The sequence below is a fragment of the Macaca thibetana genome, chromosome 6 (assembly GCF_024542745.1).
Source record: "Macaca thibetana thibetana isolate TM-01 chromosome 6, ASM2454274v1, whole genome shotgun sequence".
In the NCBI taxonomy this organism is placed as follows: Eukaryota; Metazoa; Chordata; class Mammalia; order Primates; family Cercopithecidae; genus Macaca; species Macaca thibetana.
The window spans coordinates 55,051,440-55,072,469 of NC_065583.1; the positions used below are offsets into that span (position 1 = coordinate 55,051,440).

Consider the following 21,030-nt stretch of genomic DNA (forward strand, 5'->3'; position numbering starts at 1 on the left):
GACCCAAAAAAGCTTAAGAATCCCTATTTTACATGAAATAGTCTGGTTTTTATTTGCAGAGTAGGCATATAAATGTTAAACATACTCTTTTTCACTAGATAGAATACTAAGTTGTTTCTTTTCACTGGGCTCTGCTCCTGTTTCCTCTTAATAAGTCATGCATTATTAATGATGAAACTGGGTAGTAGTTTTTCCTAAAAACCTCTCCCTAACCCTTGTATGTTCAGTATTATTTATTAAATATGATACAAAGTAAAATAAATTGCTTTTTTTAAAAAAAATATAGAAGCAAAACAAACATTCATTAATACTTGTAAAAGTTTATATCATTAGTAGCATTCTTTTGTATTTTTAGACCAAATACTACAATTACTATTTGATGCACGGACTCTGACAAAAGACCGCTGTTTTCAGTTCACCCCTTACGCCTGGGCTGCACTGTGCGGTTGCCTGAATGCATGAGTGTCTATCTTTTCCCTGTTTCCAACCCATGCCTGCTCTCTCAAACTGAGTATTCCTTTTTTTTTTTTTTTTTTTTTTTTTTTGAGTTGGGGGCTTGTTCTGTTGCCCAGGCTAGAGTGCAGTGGCACAATCACAGCTCACTGCAGCCTCCACCTCCCAGGCTCAAGCAATCCTCTTGCCTCAGCCTCATGAATAGCTGAGATTACAGGCATGTGCCTCCACACCCAGCTAATTAAAATTTTTTTTTTTTTTAGAAATAGGCCCTCACTATTGTTACCCAGGCTGGTCTCAAACTCCTGGGCTCAAGCCATTCACCTGCCTTGGCTTCCCAAAGTGTTGGGATTACAGCATGAGCCACCGTACCCAGTCAATTGAGTATTCTTCAGTTAAGCTTTTATAGTTAATTTTTAAAGTTCTGGTGGCCACTCACACTGGCTTATGCCTGGAATCCCCGCACTTTGGGAGGCAGAGGCGGGCGGATCGCTTGAGCTTAGAAGTTCAAGACCAACCTGCGCAACATGGCAAAAACTCGTCTCTACAAAAAATACAAAAATTAGGCATAGTGGTGTGTGCCTGTAGTCCCAGCTACTTGGGAGGCTGAGGTGGGAGGATCTCTTGAGTCTGGGAGGTGGAGCTTGCAGTGAGCCAAGATGGTGCCATTGCACTCATGCCTGGATGACAGAGTGAGACCCTGTCTTCCCCCCAAAAAAAAAAAAAAAAAAAAGTTTTAGGCTGGGCGTGGTAGCTCATGCCTGTAATTGTTTAAGCCCAAGAGTTTGAGATGAACCTGGGCAACATAGTAGGACCCTGTCTCTACAAAAAATAAAAAAAACTAGCCAGGTATGGTGGCACACACCTGTATTCCCAGCTTCTCGTGAGTCTGAGGTTCAAGGCTCGCTTAAGCCCAAGAGTTTGAGGCTGCAATAAACCATGATCCCACCACTGCACTTCAGCTCGGGTGACAGAGTGAGTTTGACCCTGTCTCTAAATAAATAAAAGTTTTGAAGAAGTATTATAATGGAAAAAGGAGTTTTGCCCATACTTTTCTTCTCCTCCTTTCCCAGAGGCTACATTGAGATTCTTTTTGTTTTTTTTTTTTTGAGATGGAGTCTTGCTCTGTTGCCCATGCTGGAGTGCAGCGGTGTAATCTTGCTTGCTACAACCTCCACCTCCCCAGTTCAAGCAATTCTCCCACCTCAGCCTCCTGAGTAGCTGGGATTACAGGCGCACGCCACCATGCCTGGCTAATTTTTGTTTTTTTTTTTTAGTAGAGATGGGGTTTCACCATGTTGGCCAGGCTGGTCTTGAACTCCTGACCTTGTGATCCACCTGCCTTGGCCTCCCAAAGTGCTGAGAATACAGCTGTGAGCCACTGTACCTGGCTGAGATTCTTTTTTACTAAAAGAAAAAAGCAAATTTACCTTTGAATTGATGTCAGCTTTTCTAAATAGTATGCTTTCACTGCTATCTCCTGACAGCTTCAGACATTATGTATTGACCCTCTATTATGATAGAGGTTTCTGTCCAGGAGTAGGTGGGAGTCAACTAGTAGGAGAAAGAAGAAGAAGCTGTTCTTTTCATTTTCTTCTTGGATGCACTCAGGAATTTGCAGACTGAAGAAGCAGTAGAAAACAGAGGCAGGGAGGGCCCTGCAGGCCTGGCTAGCAAGCAGAGGGTAGTGGGGTACCAGCTCTCAGAATAGTGAGCATGGTCCTTGAAAGTGGATTAGTTCATTCACCCAGCATGCGCATAGCTGGATAGGGAGTCTTTTGGGAGATTTTGACTAGGACTTATTTCTTCTACTTTTTTTTTTTTTTTGAGACGGAGTCTTGCTCTGTCCCCCGGGCTGGAGTGCAGTGGTTCGATCTCGGCTCACTGCATGCTCCGCCTCCTGGGTTCACACCATTCTCCTGCCTCAGCCTCCTGATTCTTCTACTTTTATTTGCTCTCCCCCTACTCCCTCCCTGCCCACCTTGGGTAGAAATAGCTTTTATTCAAGTGCAATAAAAGGTTCGTTGGGGAAGACCCATGGGGTGTTATCTTATAGAAAGAGCACTGGGTGAGGAACAAAGAGATACATCCCAGTCCCATTTACTGCTGTCACTAGCTCTGGAACCTCAGGCAGGTGCTCAGCCTTGGTTCCTTACAGCCTCTGTGACTCTGTTCCTGCCAGGAATTTCAGAGGCGCTGTTAGCTGTGGCTTGTTTTAGCTTCCCATTCTTTGAAGTCAGTTATGTCTCTTTTTACTTTGCTTGTGCATTTGAGAACTAGAAGGGCAAACATTCAGCTGTGATTTTTCTGGAACCCATTTAATGGAGATTCTTTTCCTTTCATGAGAAAGACCAGGTGACTAGTTGGTTTTATTATAGAGAAGCTTTTATTTCAAAATTATTATATTTTCTTAATGTATTTCGATCAAATGGGAATATCTGTGTTTTTCCTGATAATTTCAATACAAGTTATTGAGCGAGATAAAGAAGACAGTTACAGCTCCCATATTCTTGCGTGCTGCTCAAAAGAAAAACTATGAATAACATGTATGGGCCAGGCGCAGTGGGGTTACAGGCATGCGCCACCATGCCTGGCAAATGGAATTTTTTTTGTTGTTGTTTACGGTTTGTTTCTGATATGTTTCCATTTCCTCTTAATTCCTTATATTTTATTTTCCCTCTTAATTCCTTTTTTTCTGTTTGTTTTGGTCTCTTGGTGTCTGTCTTTGATTTATTTGTTTGCAGGGGAGATATTGTGGGCTAAATGTAAAGTGAATAATCAGGTTGTTCTGGTGTCCTTTGGGTATCTTCTTTTCAATGATACCAACTATGAGCCCACACGGAAACTGCTCAAATGATATTTTTTATTTCTCTAGGAGGAGAAAAGCACACTGGTGGTGGCAGGGAGTCTGGCAGTGATGCCTGGAAGCACTACATGAGAAGGTCTACTTGGTAAGAAATGGCTTTGGGAAGATAGGTTTGGGCTTAAAGCCTTTGGGAATGTGCTTTTACACTCTTCTACTGTCTGTGCTGTCTTTGTGCAGTGTCATTTGATTTGATTTCTCCAGCATGCCACAGCTGTCTCCTCCGAGTATCTATTTGGTACTATTTTTCTAGCTTTCTTATCTAGCTTCAGTTAGTGCCCAGCACCCAACAATGAAATGGTCTTGTGTGTGGTTTCTGTATTTTTAGTAAAGATGGGATTTCTCCGTGTTGGCCAGGCTGGTCTCGAACTCCCGACCTCAGGTGATCCACCTGCCTCGGCCTCCCAGTGTGCTGAGATTACAGGCGTGAGCCACAGCACCCGGCTAATTTTTGTATTTTTAGTAGAGATGGGGTTTCACCATGTTGGCCAGGCTGTTGTTGAACTCCTGACCTCAGGTGATCTGCCTGCCTTGGCCTCTCAAAGTGCTGGGATTACAGGTGATCCATACCTGCAGTGGCTCATGCCTGTAATCCAAGCAGTTCGGGAGGCCGAGGCATGTGGATCATTTGAGGTCAGGAGTTCAAGACCAGCCTGGCCAACATGGTGAAACCCCGTCTCTACTAAAAATACAAAAATTAGCTGGTCGTGATGGCGGGTACTTATAATCCCAGCTAATCGGGAGGCTGAGGCAGGAGAATGGCTTGAGCCTGGGAGGCAGAGGTTGCAGTGAGCCGAGATCATGCCATTGCACTCCAGTCTGGGCAACAGAGTGAGACCCTGTCTCAAAACAAAACAAAACAAAACAAACAAACCAAAAAACCAACCAACAAAAAACCATGTGTGGTATTTGTCTTTCCAGATTTTTATGTTTCTCTCTTTTTTCTTTTAAATAAAATGAGACCAATACTAACATTGTCTTTTATCTTAAAGGTTTGTCTTAAAAAGTTGTAACTTGGAGATCTTACCTTGTTAAAATATACAGATCTGCTACGTTTTAAAAGTGGGCATGAAAATCTTCTGTTATGTATGTACTATCATTAATTCTGTTCATTTTTTCCCACTAGTACTATCAACTACAGTAAAGACCTTCCTCTGGCCCAAGGAATCAAGTTTCAGTAAAGGTGTTTTAGATGAACATTCCTTAATTTGAAGTTTTCCGGCAGCTGTTTTTGAAGAAGACAAAGAATATTAAAGTTTTCCCTGAATAAAGGCATCACCATGACTGTGACAGTGACTAATCCCCCTATGACCCCAAGGCCCTGATTAAATCAAGAGACCCCTTTTTTAAAATCAAAATAAAATTGTTACAACATAGTCATATTTACTAACAGATGGGTTAGATGGATTTTTATGTCAACTAGTTGTACATGGCTTTTTAGAAGTTAATGATTATTTTGTAATTAGAAAAAAGAGTACATACCAGGGTAGGAATTTGGGAAAATACAGAACAGAGGAGAAAACAGAAGTCTTTGCAGTAGATACAGGGTGTCTCCTGACCAAGCAAAGGATTCGGTGGGGGAATATTGCTTGACATTACCCACCTATGGCATGCATTGGATGGCGTGTGATTGAAAGGGAGATGCATTCCCTTATATGCTTGGACCATAGTTCAGTATTCATGTGGAATAACTTGCAGTGCTTAAAATGACAACAGGCATTCATCACAGTCGTGGCTCTTGCTTATGAAGGCTGTGTCAACCTGGAAGAGATTTGTGGGGTAGACAAAGATTTTGTTCCTGTGTTGGAGTCTTTCACCTGCTGGAGGACTCTGAGGCCAAAACTGCCTGAGCAGAATTGTATACAAAGTGCATCTGGAGGCTGGGCGAGGTGGCTTACGCCTATAATCCCAGCACTTTGAGAGGCTGAGGCAGGTGGATCACTAGAGGATAGGAGTTTGAGACCAGCCTGGCTGATATGGTGAAACTCCTTCTTTACCAAAAAATACAAAAATTAGCCTGGTGTGGTGGTGGGCGCCTGTAATCCCAGCTATTTGGGAGGCTGAGGCAGGAGAATTGTGTGAACCCAGGAGGCGGAGGTTGCAGTGAGCCTAGATTGCGCCACTGCACTCCAACCTGGACAACAGTGAGATCCTGTCTCCAAAAAAAAAAAAAAGTGCATCTGGATTTTTTAATACAACCTTAGACCATTTTCTTTAGCTTTAGGTGTCTGCAGTTGCCCTTGGATCTGTTCTCAATCCTCAGTGTGTGTGGCAGCGTGTGGTCATAGAGAGCTGGGCAAAGTTCACTTTCTCTTTGCTGACAGTCTTACCTCTTCTCATTAGGAAGCTGCACAGGAGTCTTTGGGATGGTTCAGTCCAGAGGCCCCTGTTCTCCTTTCTTCCTGGCACTCTCTGATCCCCCTCTGCATGGTACCCCTCTACTCCTGCCGGGTTGGACTGGAACAGAGACCTTTGAACAAGATGACATTTGTAGACAACCTGATCCATCAGGATGTGGAGATTTGGATAAATGGCAAATAATTTGGGGTTAAATTATGGCCCAGAGTAGTAAGCAAATGAAAAACTAAACAATTGTAAATGTATCTGGGAAGCAAAGGTGTTCATAATATGTCCCATGGCCAGCTGCGAGTAGTATTTAACTAGACATGCTGTTGTCAAAATTGAACATGAATCAAGCCAAATGCTAATGATACAGCTATTGAGAGAAGGTTGGCAGGAAGAAATCATGGGTGAAGGTAGGTGGGAGTGCTAATCTTAGCTATAGGTTTTAGGTAAAACTGATTCTGAAAGCTTTCTTTGAAACAATTTTATAATTTTTTTCTACGTGTTTCTAGCACAAGGACTCAGTTTTTTTTGGTTATAATGTTCATTAAAACATATGCCTTCAATTTGTTCCTCTTTGTACTTTTTTGCTGATTTAGCAGATATAAATCACTTGTTAGTATTTTTAACTACCCAAGTTAAAATGTACATTTGTGTTATTACTGGTCTTATATTTGAAGGTGCGAGGGGTCTTGTGCTGCTCGTTACTGGTTATATTGAGTATTTCATAACTGCTACCTCCTCCTAAATCCTGTATTCCAACCGCCACTGCTGACAATGCCCAGCCTCCATTGTGGATGTGGGGAATTGTGTTAGCATGCTTGCTTCTGCCACGGCACTAAAGCCTAACTTGCTTAGGATCTTGCTGTACTTGGAGAGAGCATCCAGTCGCTGAGCCTAGCAGCCAGGCTCTTGTGACTCCCTGGGAAGTGGGTGAAGACCTAGCTCCTGGCTGCAGCATTGGGGAGGCAGGCCCTCCAGATGAAGACTTCTCACAATGGAGGGGAGGCAGTTTTCTCAAAGGAAATTGAGTGCTATTACGTACTCCGCTTCCCACTTTCTCTTTCAGGGTGGGAATCTGTTAAGCCTCCTCTCTCTCTCCTGCTCTGCAACCACAGAACACTTTTTTTTTTTTTTTTTTTTTTTTTTTTGGGTGTCTCAGTTTTGCCCACACTGGAGTGCAGCGGTGCAATAGTGGCTCATTGCAGCCTCCAACTCCTGGGCTCAATCTATCCTTCCACCTCATGCTTCCCCCATAGCTGGGACTACAGGTGCATGCCACTGTGCCCAGCTAATGATTTTTTTGGTAAAGATTGGGTCGTACTACATTGCTCATGCTAGTCTTGAACTCGTGGCCTCAAGCATCTTCCCGCCTCAACCTCTTGAGTTATTGGGATTACAGGAGTGCGCTACCATGCCCAGCTCTGTGGAAAATTCTCTGTGGCATTCTGTCTCCTGAAAGTGCTGAAGGGACGAAAAGGGCTCAGTGTCCTTCTTCTCTTCCCTGGCACTTTCAGACCATTTTCCTGTTGCCTTCATTCTAACAAAGGTTGCAGATTGGAAAGCTGATTTGGAATGTTTTTTAAGTGTTTTCAGTTTCAATATTTGTATGAAATTCCTATGGTCTCCAACACACTCATTTATTTTTATTATTATTTTTTTTACACCGACTTGATTCACTTGCTTACCTTGAATCCCTTATTAAGGTCTCTGGAGACATGCAATGGTGACCATTTCTGCAATTTCTACCCTCTGTGCACTTACCTCCCCTTCCACATAATGACTCGTTTCATTTTACTTGTGCTATTTGTTGGTCTTAACATTTTAAAAGAGGAGGTGTGAAGAGATTAGATGCAGGTGGCTGCCATTAATCTTCAGTCCCAAAAACTGTACATGTTGATGTACCAGAGTTTTAGGTTTTTCATATAATAAAATATATGATCTTTTATAGTTTTTCCAATCTTTTATAGGTTTTTCCAAGCCTTAATCCCAACTTTGAAAGTTAGGTTACAAAAAATAGCCGGGCGAGGTAGCGCCTGTAGTCCCTACTTTTGGCGTGAACCTCGGAGGCGGAGCTTTTATTGCACTTGTGAGACTCCGTCTCAAAAAAAAAAAAAAAAGAAAGTTTTTAAATCTCTTTTTGCTTTTTATTTATTGTGAGGTGTATTTTTAAAGATCAAAGTAATACTTGCTTGCAGTTAAAAATTCAAATGGGCCAGGTACAGTGGCTCACGCCTGTAATCCCAGCACTTTGAGAGGCTGAGATGGGCAGATTGCTTGAGCCCAGGAGTTCGAGGCCAGCCTGGGCAACATGGTGAAACCCTGTCTCTACAGAAAATACAAAAATTAGCCGAGTGCAGTGGTGATCACCTGCAGTCCCAACTGTTCGTGAGTCTGAGGTGGGAGGATTGCTGGAGCCCAGGAGGTCAAGGCTGCAGTAAGCCGTGATCATGCCATTACACTTCAGCCTGGGCAACAGAGTAAGACCCTGTCTTTAAAAAAAAAAAAAATTCTAATGGGGCTAGAATGCTTATAATAAAAACTAGCAGCTCACTTTCCCACTCTACCCAACTCCTGATTCCATTCCACAATAACCACTTTTCTACTGTTGACTTTTCTAATTTTCTCTTATTTACCTATATATTTCTAGTTGTGCAACCATCACCACTGTCTAGTTCCATCCAAAACATTGCCATCCCCCCCAAAAATCTTGTACCTATTAAGCAGTCATTCCCCACTCCCCCCACCCCCCCAGGCCCCGGCCACCATTGATTCTGCTTTCTGTCTCTATGGACTTGCCTATTCTGGATATTTCATATAAACAGAAATCTCTTACTAATTTCCAAACAGTTGGATGATCTGTGTCACATGCCTATCATTAATATTTTCCAGTTACTTGGTGTCAGTTTCAGTCTTTGTTTTGCTTGCCTTTTTTTCCTGGCATTGACTCCCCAAGGGCCTTTTGTCCCCCTGCTCCCATGCGGCCGCTCTTTAGGGCAGCTGCACAGGTGTCATCCTTGGACTCCACTTTGCTGCTCTTCTATGTTACAGTCTCTTGTTCACTGGATCCTGTTTTTCTCTTTATTGCTTTATGCTCTTCTTTTGCTGGAGCCTATCCTGCAGAAGCTTCCTGCCAATGATTGTTTTGGAGGAAATTAAAAGAAAACCAAACCAAATCTCTCCTATCCAAGGGGAAGAACTTTATCCCCATATTAATTGAATATAGGATTCGAGATTTAAAATGTTGGTGGCAGTTAGAGTTTGCTCTTTTTTTTTTCTATTGGAAAGGTCCACAAATGTTTTGTTGACATTTTTGTCTTTAATCCATTTGAATTTGGGGTACATGTTATGATTTGTCTACATTAATTTCCCTTTTAAAAATAAAAATAATTCCTCAAGCCCAATTAGACAATTGAGTTATCCTTTTCACACTGATACCTCTTTTATAGTACACTGCATTCTTACGTATAACAGGATCTGTTTTTAGCTGTGTATCCTGATTCAGTAATTGGTATATATGTGTGTGTCTATAGATCAATAGAATGCCATTTCCATGTGCAGACTCAAGGGCAAACTTAATCCTTTTTCTATGACTACATCTCCTGTCAGGTGTCCCCTCTGCCGTGGCTCTATAGGATTCTGTTAGATAGCGGTGGTCATTGTACAACTCTACAAATATACTAAATGCTACTCAATTGCTCATTTTAAAATGGTGAGTTTTATGTTGTATTTTACAATACGAGAAAAAAACATACAGAGCAAATTAAGCAATAAAAAGGGCAGTTACTAACTCCAGGGAAAATAACATTTAATTCTGTGATCTTTGAAATGTCTTCTATTTAAATTGTTTTAGAGTCCTACATACATTATCTATGTGACCTGCAAAAAGTAACCTAATCTCTTTGAACTTCATTTTCTTGTCTGTAACATGGGTTGTATCAGTTTGGTTTCTTTGTTGCAAGCTGCAGAAACCAATTGTGTCTTTAGCAAACACGGACTGTTTGGAAAGCCCAGATCCAATTTGCCTCTCAGATCCACTCTCTGACATTCTCCTGCAGTGCGTCCTTTGGGGCTGATCTCTACGGTCCGCTTCATCTGGGCTTGCTTTATCCTCTGGCTTCTAATTGTGTTTGGCCAGTGGTAGAAAATCAGAGCGGAAAAAAAATGTAAGAGTATTAATTTTCCCACTCCGCCCCTGCCAGCCTGTGGTAGTTACTGTCTTTTTTTTTTTTTTTTTTTTTTTTTTTTTTTAAGGAAAATGTATCCAAAACGTGTTTATTGGAATGGTTTCCCATTCATCCTGATTCAGGGTGCTTTTAGTGCTGCTTCCTACTAAGGAACATTCTTCTGTGAGCTTTGCTTGTCCTTCCATAGGCTGATAGGACAGTGGAACAGTCAACACACACAGCTTTGGGCATGGCAAAAGAGCATGGTGACTTTATAGTATCCTGGTCATTTCACATCCATGAAGAAGGAATTGGTTTGTCACCAGGAGCTTCTCGGGTTTTCTCTTCTGGAGAGGCGTGAAGGAGATCCTTCTCTAGCGACATCACGCTGGAAAGCTTATTCCTTTTTCTGTGTCTGCATCTCCTGTTGGATGGCCCCTCTACTGTGGCTCTGTAGATTCTGCTAACGTGACTCCCTTTTTTTAATCCTTTAGTCTGCAAGTGGAGATGCAATTCTGTTGACATTTCCTGCGTTTGTCTCCTTACCTTTAGGGACCTAGTTAGGTAGCAGGTAAAAATCAACTGTCTTCTAGAAACGTCACTGCTAGAATGAGTGAACTTCAATTGTTTTTAGGCTTTTTGTTTCTCAAAATTAAAACTGCAGGAAAGGACCAGGCAATTCACCTAGCATGGATCATTTACCTTTAGGGTAATTTACCTGCCCCTTGGCAAGGGGAGAGCAAAACGCCTGGATTAATAGTCCTAATGCTGAAATCAAGGACAGATAATTCCCCTAAAATAAATTAGTTGTTACCATAGGTAAGAAACAGAGATGCTGCTAAGCTTAAACAATATATTTCCACTGCATGAGGATGCTAATAATATCTGTCCCACACAATTATTAGGATTAAAGAGTGAAATTATAAAAGTTAACAGTGCCTGGTAGGTACATGGTAAGGGCTTAATAAATGTTGGCTACTGTTATGAAGATGTTTTCCACATTTGTTTTCAGCTTTTAATGTTTTAATTATTTTCCTAAATAAAATTTAGAAACATTTTCCAGGTTTTTAAAAAGTAAATTTCCTTGGGATTTTTATTGGACTCAAATTTATAAGTTAGGAAGAACTAATATATAATACTCAGATCTTAAAAACATCAATGATATATATTTTGATCAAATTTTTATAGTTCCTAGCAACATTCTGTAGTTTATTTCATGCAATGTCTTAACAAGTTTTAAGTTTATTCCTACATATTTTATAATTTTGGATTTTCTTCTGCTTCTTTTTTTTTTTTTTTTTTTTTCAGGGTCTGTTGCCCAGGCTGGAGTGCAGTGGTGCTATTTCAGCTGACTGCAACCTCTGCCTCCTGGATTCAAGTGATTCTCATGCCTCAGCTTCCCGAGTAGCTGGGATTACAGGTGCACACCACCAAGCCTGGCTAATTTTTGTATTTCTAGTAGAGACAGCATTTTGCCATGTTGGCCAGGCTGGTTTTGAACTCCTGGCCTCAAGTGATCCTTCTGCCTTGGCCTCCCAAAGTGCTGAGATTATAGTTGTGAGCCACTGCGCCTGGCTCAGTCGTTATGGTGAATGGGATTTCCCATCTTATGCAAAAATTATTGCAGAGACGATTTACTCCCTGAGGTAGATTAGTTTTGAAAATAGAAACATAGATCCAACAACTACTCAATGTTTGCTATTTGCTTGTTGAGAATCCTTACAGCCTGGCAATTACAGGGTTCTAGAAATCTGGCCCACATTCAGATACAAATTGTCTTTACAGTGTTGGCCTGTGGGTGTCACTGTTGGTCAAAGGAAACGTCTCAGTTTAGCAGGGAAGTGAGTTGTGTTGACTTTGTATCCAGGAGGTCACCATGGAAAAGTTTTTGCACTCAACAGACAATGCCCCACATTTATGAGCTGCTTTACTTTCCAGCACCATTGGTAACTTGCCTTTCCTACTGCCTGTAATTGCAGGTTTGTATCTTTTAAGTTAAAAATGTGACTGGACGTGATGGCTCATCCCTGTAACCCCAACATTTGGGGAGGCTGAGGACGGAGGGTTGCTTGAGCCCAGAAATTTGAGTCCAGCCTAGGCAACATAGTGAGACCCTATCCTAACAAAACAAAACAAAACATTTTTTTTTTTTTTAAATTTTCCATCCATTTTTCTTTCCCTGCAGTGAGCATATGTGTGAGGTTATTCCATTTTGAACAACTCCATGGGTCATTCGTTTTATTTATTTACACTTACCTGATGCCTACTCTGTTCCAGGTACTTTTCAAAGCACTTGGCAAATATAAACCCATGGAATTCTCATAACCCTAGGAAATAGATATTATTATGACCTTCACTTTATTTATTTGGAAACTGAGGCACAGAGAGGTTGAATAACTTACCCCAAGTCACACAGCTGATAAATGATGGGGCTGAGATTTGAATCCAAGTAGCCTGGCCTCAGAGTTAGAATTCTTATGAATGTCAATAGTGCCCCTGAAATAGCAGAGCTCTTATTTGCTCACCTTCCCTGCCTGACTCTCTTAAATGTTGACTTTTCTTTTTTTTTTTTTTTGCAGTGTCTTTTTCTTTGTTGTTGTTAGAACAACTCAGCAAAATAAAATTCCTGTTTATTGTTGGACAACATTGTTTCACACATACATCAAACGGGCCAAAAAAAATAAACAGCAACTTCATAGACAAAAAAGGAAAAAAAAGAAACCTTTTATCTTTGGCCTTTTTAACCATCTCATACAAACCAACTACTTATAGTACAGCTAAGTACATACACAAAAAAGTTACTGGAATGCTCGGAATAAGATTGTTTTTCTGTTGTCGTTTTTGCTTTTTTTACAAGGTTTTTTTTCTCCTTTGAGATTATAATGAACATGGTCACACCACAAGTAAAGTCAGAAGTAGGACAGAGAACGCTCCGAAGGCTGGTTTGGTCATCCGAGATCATTAAAAATGGCTGACCCTAACAATATGTACAAAAATATAAAATGTAAATAAAAAATACAAACAAATTTCCTTTTTAAAGTACTTTTAAGAAAAAAAGCAGGGCCTTGGAAGTTTTGGTTCTTTTTTCCTCCCCTGTTGCAAATTCTCATGGTTTGGGTGGGGTGGTGGAGAGCGCGTGTCATCTGCGGGTGGCACTGCCCACGGTGGGCGGGCGGGCGGGCCTCTCTACTCGAAGGTGACCACGTTTAGATTCTGAGACGGGAAGTGGAGGGTGAATAGGTCACGGCGGCCTTTTTTTTTTAAGTTTGACTTTTCCTTTTTTGCTGTCTAGTCATCCTCGTCAGTCTTCTGCTTCTTGGTATCAACATTGTCATCCTCATCATCTTCAGCTGCCCGCTTGCCCGTAGCTGACTCAGCTTCCTCATCTTCATCTCCATCCTCTTCCTCACCATCACCTTCTTCTTCCTCCTCCTCTTCCTCCCCACCTTCTTCCTCTTCTTCATCTACCTCATGGTCAGCCTCTTGCTCCCCATTTTCCTCATTAGCATTCCCGTTAGCAGGGGCGTCTCTTCCATTTTCTGCCTCTTCCACAACTTCCTTCTTCTCCTTTAAGTCCTTGGTGGTGATTTCGGAGCTGGTGTCTACGGCTGCGTCTGACATGGTGGGGCACGCCGGTGATCCGATGCAGGGGATTTAAAAAGTAAGCGAGAGTTCAGGGACTCTGGCGATAAAGCTGCCGGAGTCCGCGACGGCGGAGGAAGCGCGCGGCGGAGGCGGCTGCGGCGAGCAAGGAGGCGGACGAGGAACAATGCAAAGATGGCTTTTCAGAGCAGCCAGTGGGGGCTGCAGTGTCTTTTATTATGACATAATCACTAACTTAAAGAAAAGTTGCAAGTACATAGAACTTTTCCCCATAAATTATTTGAGAATGTTGTTGCTATGAGGCCCTGTTACTCCCAAATGCTTTAGTGTATATTTCCCACAGACAAGGACATTTTCCTGCATATCTACAATACAACCATCAAAATCAGGAAATTAGGATTGATATGTGTATTAGTCTGTTCTCACACTGCTATAAAGAACTACTTGAGACTGGGTAATTTATAAGAAAAGAAGTTTAATTGACTCACAGTTCCACAGGCTGTGCAGGAGGTGTGGCTGGGGCGGCCTCAGGAAACTTACAATCATGGACGAAGGCGAAGGGATGCAGGCATGGTCTTCACATGGCCAGAGCAGGAGGAAGAGAGTGAGGGGGGAAGTGCTACATACTTTTAAGCGACCAGATCTCTCGAGAACTCTATCACGAGACAGCACTACGGGGATGGTGCTAAACCATTAGAAACCACTTATGTGATCCAATCACCTTCCACCAGGCTCCACCTCCAACACTCGGGATCACAATTTAACGTAAGATTTCAGTGGAGACAGAGCCAAATCATATCAACGTGTTACTAATATCTAATCCTCAGATCCCGTTCAACTTTTGCCCCTTGTATGTTGTCATATCTCTTTAGTCTCTTTTAGTCTTCTCATGACTTTCATGCTTTTGAAATTACAGGCCACTTATTTCATAGATCATCCCTCAAGTTGACGTTTCCTCATAATTAAATTCAGGTGTGCATCTTAAGCCATACACTCACAGAAAAACACCGTATTCTCACCTGCATCCTATCAGGCAGTGTGCGATGTGATTTCTGTTTGCCCATACCAATGATGTTAACTTTGATTTCTTGATTAAGGTGGTGTCTGCCAGCATTCTCCACTGTGAAGCATCTCTGTTACCCTTTGTAAATTAGTAGGTCTTTGTGAAGGGAGATACTTTGAAACTATGTACATGTCCTGCTCTCCATCAAACTTTCCATTGATTCACTTATTTATATTTGTATGTACTTAAATTTTTCTATTTTATCCAATGAGTTATAATCCATTTATTACATTACTTATTTTGATGCTCATAATAAATTTTTATATCCCTGATTTGGCCAGCAGGACTCCCTTCAAGCTGGCTTCACTGTCCTTTCAACATGTTTCTGTCCTTCTCTGAGCACTTCCTTTCTTTTTGGTACAAGATGTTCCAGGCTCAGTTTGCACTTTTCCTGCCCCAGCCCTGGAATCAGCCATTTCTTCAAGGAGCCCAGATCTTTTTTGGTAAAGCATCATGTTTATAAGCGAGAGGCTGGTATAGAGATGCCTGTTGATGTGGGGATGTCACTGCTCCCAGGCTCTTGCAGCTGGCAGACATGTACATCTACATTTATTTCTAAATCTGTTTATATAGACAAGTGTGAGTTTACATGAAAACTTCCAAATCCTATCCAACACCACAGCGTTCCTTTTTAGTTTTTTTCCTTTCAGTATCTGCAACTTGTCTCTGATGAGAAACCTGCCTCACTACCCTTGATGCATTTTTTTGTAGATCACTCCCTGTGTATCATTTATCTCCCATCCCCTGAGGACACCCTCCTCACCTCTCTCCGGTTCTGATGGTGCTGGACTTGTCCTCACGTGAGTGCCCTCATCACCTAGTTCAGGGTCTTACACCCATGCACAGCTTTGCGACGTGGAGGCACCCTTCTCACCCATCTAATGGTTTCAGGACTGAATTGTTTGGGAAGAGAAGAGGTAGAGAAAGAAGACGGATCTTTCCTTAAATGCAGAATTTTGAGTCAGAATCAAAATAGTACTTGACTCCCCATGCGTGCTTGTTCTGGGGCAGGAAGGAGAGATGCCTGGAGTTAAGCTGGAAGAGTGGAATAGGCAGGGTGGGCACAGGTCCCAGAGGTGGAGCACCTGCATTCCAGGCACAGCTCTGTTTCTAAGGGGCCAGTGATGTTAGAAAAGTAATTTGATCTCTTTGTGCCCCTGCTCTTCCAATAATGAATTGGACCAAATCTAAATCAAAGACTGGTGCCCCATGGCCAAAATTGGCCTAAGTCCTTATTTTGTTTGGGAGTCAACTTCCTTTCTTTTTTTTTTTTTTAGACAGGGTCTCCCACTGTGCCCAGGCTGGAGTGCAGTGGTGTGATGATGGCTCACTGCACCCTTGACCACCTGGGCTCAAGCAATCCTCCTATCTCAACCTCCCAAGTAGCTGATACCACAGGTGCGTGCCACCATGCCTGGTGAATTTTTGTATTTTTTGTAGAGATAGGGTTTTTCCGTGTTTCCTAGGCTGGTCTCAAAATCCTGAGCTCAAGCAATCCACCCACCTCAGCCTCCCAAAGTGCTGGGAGTGATACAGACAGAAGGCAGGGAGATACTGTGTAGAAGAGGGCGGTTCCCTGTCAAAGGCCCTGCCCTCAAGCTTGGGAACCCATGGCCCTAAATGGGAACAAGCATTCCTGTTTTTGTGCCCAAATGTTGCCTTTTGCCCCACCATGCTCCCTATCCTGTACTCATATAAACCCCAAACCTCAGGCTCCACGAGCAGAAGAACAGAGGAGCATAAGAGTGCAGCAGAGGAGAGAAGGGAAGGAACATCTGAACGTTGAGAGGAGTTTGGCTGAGGATGGTTGGAGAGGAGATTGGCTGCGGGTCTGCCTAACTCCAGGGGAAGATCATCTTCCCACTCCATCCCCTTGCCAGCTCCCCATCCATCCCGCTGAGAGCCACCTCCATCTGGCAATAAAATCCTCCTCATTTGCCACCCTTCAATTTGTCCATGTGACCTGATTCTTCCTGGATGCTGGAAAAGGACCCGGGTACCAAGAGGGCACTGAGCTAGTTAACACTTAAGCCATCTGTGATGGCAGAGCTAAAAAAGTATTGTAATATGCCCACTGGGGCTTCAGGAGTTGCAGACACCCACCCCTAGATGCTACTGTGGGATTGGAGCCAAAAAGCGCTTGCCCCAGCTCCTGCATGCTCCCTCTCCTCTGTGGGGTTTGAGTGCACAGTGGCCGAAGAGATGAGCCACATTCTGTCACACGTCTCTGAGGGGGGTCAGGGAACTCTCCCATTTAAGTATTATAGACGTTAGCCACTGCACCAGGCCAGGAGACAACTTTCAAAAAATCAAATTTAAGTTTCTTTAGTTGGAGGCATGCACTCCAATTAGCCCCAGGTGGGCAACAGCTCAGACCATCTTTCCCAACTTTATAAATTTCCCTCTTTAGGCTAAGTTACATTTCAAGCCTCTTCTAGCTCAAGGATTCAATGGCTTTCTCCTTTAGGCACTGATGAATTAGGCACACCTCCAACTACCCCTTCTTGGCTAAGGACAGTCTTTCTACCTAGAAGAATGAAATAGTCTTAGACTTGCAGGCAGGGCCCTGGTATTATTTAGGACATTATTTTAGCTGCCCTAACAGAGACCTCAAAGAATAAAAAATAACCAAGGTAGTTTCTCACTGAGCCCAGGTACAAACATGAGTCCAGCGTGACTCCATGGTGTCTAGGCATTCAGCTCCTTCTGCGTTGCTGTTCTGCATCAAGGATGGCTCGCTGCCCTGTCCATGTGTCAGCTGGTCATTAGGGATGTGTCAACCCTTCCATTTCAGGGTGGGGCCCAGAGGTGGCACACATCACTTCCACTCACTCCACATTGGCAACACTTATCCACACAGCAAATACAGCCAAAAGGGAGGTTGAGAAGCAAGTATTTACTCTTGGGAGCCACACACTCAGTCAAGAATTGGGTGTTCTATGATGCTGAAAGAGGACAGAATGGATACTGGGAGAAACTAGTGGCCTCTGCCACAGTATTTGTGAAAACATGCCTCTCCACCCACTGTCTGGAATATCCTCTGTTGCATTCATTTTCATCTCCTTATGCTATCAGAGAGTTGCCAGTTAAGAATTCATTTAGGTTCTGCCACCATTACCTGGAGCTATCCATCCCTCATCCCTTAGTAAAAAACAGAAGTAATCAGCTCCCGAAGGCAGCCAGTCAGGGAAAATTTCAAAATTATTAGGAAGAGAGTAGGAGGTAGAAGAGGTAAATTTGGACAAACGGGACAGTTAGAGATAGGATGGGCAAAGATAGGAAACCCCGTGGGGAGCCAGTAGGCGGGTGGAAAGAGTGGATGGAAAACAGTGCTGATAAGGGAGCAGTGGAACAGGAGGAGAGGCTAGGGCCGAGTGCAGGAGCTTCCTTCAGCATGGCCTCTTCTCCATTTGCTATGCTCTGGCTCAGCAGATTCTTAATCTATGGCACCAGGCCTGTCAGGAGACCTGCATTTAATTCCCAACTTTTAGCCAGGAAACACTGGGAAAGCCACAATTCTTTTTTTTTTTTTTTTTTTTTTTTTTTGAGATGGAGTCTCGCTCTGTTGCCCAGGCTGGAGTGCAGTGGCACGATCTTGGCTCACTGCAACCTCTGCCTCCTGAGTGCAAGTGATTCTCCTGCCTCAGCCTCCTGAGTAGCTGGGATTACAGGCATGTGCCACCATGCCCAGTTAATTTTTGTATTTTTAGTAGAGACGGGGTTTCACCATGTTGGACAGGCTGGTCTCGAACTCCTGACCTCAAGTGATCAAGCCCATCTCAGCCTCCCAAAGTGCTGGGATTACAGGTGTGAGCCACTGCACCCAGCCAGCTACTTCTCTTCTAAGGCCTAGCATCCTCCTCTGTAAAATGACTGTAATGTTACCTACCACACTTCTCTTCCCCAAACAATAGTGAAGTACAAATGCACTATCAAATGTGAAAACTTTCTGTGTACAATATAATAGATGGTATTGTGCCCAGAATTTATTCCTTCCAGTGGGTTCTTGGTCTCGCTGACTTCAAGAATGAAGCCGCGGACCTTTGCGGTGAGTGTTACAGTTCTTAAAGATGGTGCAGACTCAAAGAATGAGCAGCAGCAAGATTTATTGTGAAGAGTGAAAGAACAAAGCTTCCACAGCATGGAAGGGGACCAGAGCGGTTGCTGCTGCTGGCTTAGGTGGCCAGGTTTTATTCCCTTATTTGGCCCCACCCATGTCCTGCTGATTGGTCCATTTTACAGAGCACTGATTGGTCAATTTTACAGAGTGCTGATTGGTCCATTTACAATCCTTTAGCTAGACACATAGCACTGATTGGTGTGTTTACAATCCTCTAGCTAGCCAGAAAAGTTCTCCAAGTCCCCACTCAGGAAGTCCAGCTGACTTCACCTCTCAGTGTTACTGATGGAGTGCTTAGAGCTCCCTGCTTTCTGTGTGGAGCTGGTCGAGGCCTGGACCATCCTTGGGGCACTCATTTAATTAAGCGAGGCTCAGAGGTCTGGACTGATGGGTCACCCTGATTCAAAGAGTATTTCTTCAGTAAATAGGGTCTAGGGGAAACCACATAGTCTGGGAGTTAGGTCCCCATTTGGCAGGTCCAGGGACTGAGCAAGTAGACACTTGCCTGGATGAGCAGAGAAAGGAGTTGGGGCTATGTCTTGAGTCTATAGGCTGGGCCACTGGAGGTATGGTAGGAGCTCTAGAGCTGCCTCTAATGACAGCAGAGTCTCTTCAAGAAAGTCCTAGTTCAGAACTTTTGAAAGGTACCAAATTCTTTTTCTGATTACCTTTCTGGCTTCTCTGGTTGAGCCCCTATGCACTGGACTGATATAGACAGATTAACAAAATAAAACAATCAGAATTTTATTAGCGCGTGCATTGCAATTACATGTGGGAACACTCAGAGATGAATAAACTCAAAGGTTTGGTTGGAACATGGGCTTACAGCATTTTAGCAAAGGACGAATACATTTTTTTTTCTTTTTTTTGAGACAGTTTCTTTTTTTTGAGACTTGTTGCCCAGGCTGGAGTGCAATGGTGCAATCTCAGCTCACCACAACCTCTGCCTCCCGGGTTCAAGTCATTCTCCTGCTTCGGCTTCCTGAGTAGCTGGGATTACAGGTGCGTGCCACCTCGCCCAGCTAATTTTTGTTTTGTTGGTAGAGATGGGGTTTCATCATGTTGGCCAGGCTGGTCTTAAACTCCTGACCTCAGGTGATCTGCCTACCTCGGCCACCCAAAGTACTGGGAATACAGGCGTAAGCCACCGCATCCGGCCATGTACATTTTTTAGAGAAATGACAAGACAAAGGAAAAGGACCTGAGTCTCTAGGGGCAGCAAATTGTGGGAAGACAAATACGTGGGAAACCAATGGCAGATAAAGGCCTATTAGTAAAGTTTGCTTCACAGGTTCCTCTGGGGCCGACTCTAGGCAGATAAAAATCTAAAGTTGTCTCCAGTGATTAACTTTTTTTCTTCCTGATAGAGAGGGGAGGAAGAAAATATTCATAAATTTATGTCTAAGATGGGGAGTGCAGCGAGCTTTTCTTGTATCTGTTTCTTCTCAATTGACTTCAGCTCAAAATAATTCTTATGTCAAAGTGTCATATTTTGAGGTGGCATATTCTGCCAGTCTACAGAACCAAGAACCTTGGCTAGAACGGATTGGTCTTGGATTGCAGTGACTTGAACCACTATACAAGGAAACCTCTTCTAGTTGAGTTTGAACTTCTGCCTGTTTGAGCTGGTGGACTCAAATTGTTCACTGAATATTTAAATTCTTTGACTTTCACCTGTGAAAATCTCCTGAATGAAATGAAATATTTGATCCTATTTAGTGGGTCACTGAACATGCTTCTAACCTGAAAACATTCAGCTATGAGCTAAGAAGGTGAACTGTGCTCACAATCTCAAACAGGGTCAGGGAGAGAAGATTTACTTGCTCTGTGCCCTGTGCCCTTTCTTGGGGCCTAGAGGACACATTGACTTATCTTTTCTGGGGATAGTATAAAGGAGCATCAACTTGCTCCTATTTTGTACTGGAGAAGCTTAGAGAATCAGATGCTAGTTTTATACTACATCCCTCAGTATTAACAGCTTTAATTAAAAAAAGAAAAAATAACAGCTGGGAACAGTGGCTCATGCTTGTAATCCCAACACTTTGGGAGGCTGAGGAGGGAGGATCGCTTGAGGTCAGGAGTTGGAGACTAGCTTGGACAACACAGCAAGACCCTGTATCTACAAAAAGTAAACAAATTAGCCAGATGGGGTGGTGTGTACCTGTAGTCCCAGCTACTTGGGAGGCTGAGGAGGGAGGGTCACTTGAGCTCAGGAACTCAAGGTTGCAGTGAGCTATGATTGCGCCATTGCACTCCAGCCTGGGTAACAGAGTGAGATGCTATATCTGAAAATAACTGAATAAATAGATAAAAATAAAAAAGGAAAAAAGTTCATCTTTGGCTACATGTCAAAAAAGAAAATAAAAGGAGAAAGAATTAGCATGATTCATTGAAGATGTTTTCCTTCCTTGAAGAAACA

The 21,030-nt window shown here is 43.0% G+C and overlaps 2 protein-coding genes across 5 annotated transcripts in view; one reads left to right on the forward strand and one right to left on the reverse strand.

Annotated features, from left to right (window-relative positions):
• ALDH7A1 (aldehyde dehydrogenase 7 family member A1) overlaps positions 1-4,706 on the forward strand; it is a 52,244-nt gene extending 47,538 nt beyond the window's left edge. For both annotated transcript variants that reach the window (XM_050794535.1, XM_050794537.1), the window contains 2 exons: positions 3,329-3,404; positions 4,443-4,706. In XM_050794535.1, coding sequence (XP_050650492.1) covers positions 3,329-3,404; positions 4,443-4,497 — 131 coding nt within the window. In that variant the 3' untranslated portion in view covers positions 4,498-4,706. The remainder of the gene's footprint in view (positions 1-3,328; positions 3,405-4,442) is intronic.
• Positions 4,707-13,094: 8,388 nt separating this feature from the next.
• Positions 13,095-21,030, reverse strand: part of LOC126957105 (prothymosin alpha-like) — a 1,190,772-nt gene continuing 1,182,836 nt past the window's right edge. For all 3 annotated transcript variants that reach the window (XM_050794554.1, XM_050794555.1, XM_050794557.1), the window contains exon 2: positions 13,095-13,629. In XM_050794554.1, the coding sequence (XP_050650511.1) occupies positions 13,114-13,446 (333 nt within the window). In that variant the 5' untranslated portion in view covers positions 13,447-13,629 and the 3' untranslated portion in view covers positions 13,095-13,113. The remainder of the gene's footprint in view (positions 13,630-21,030) is intronic.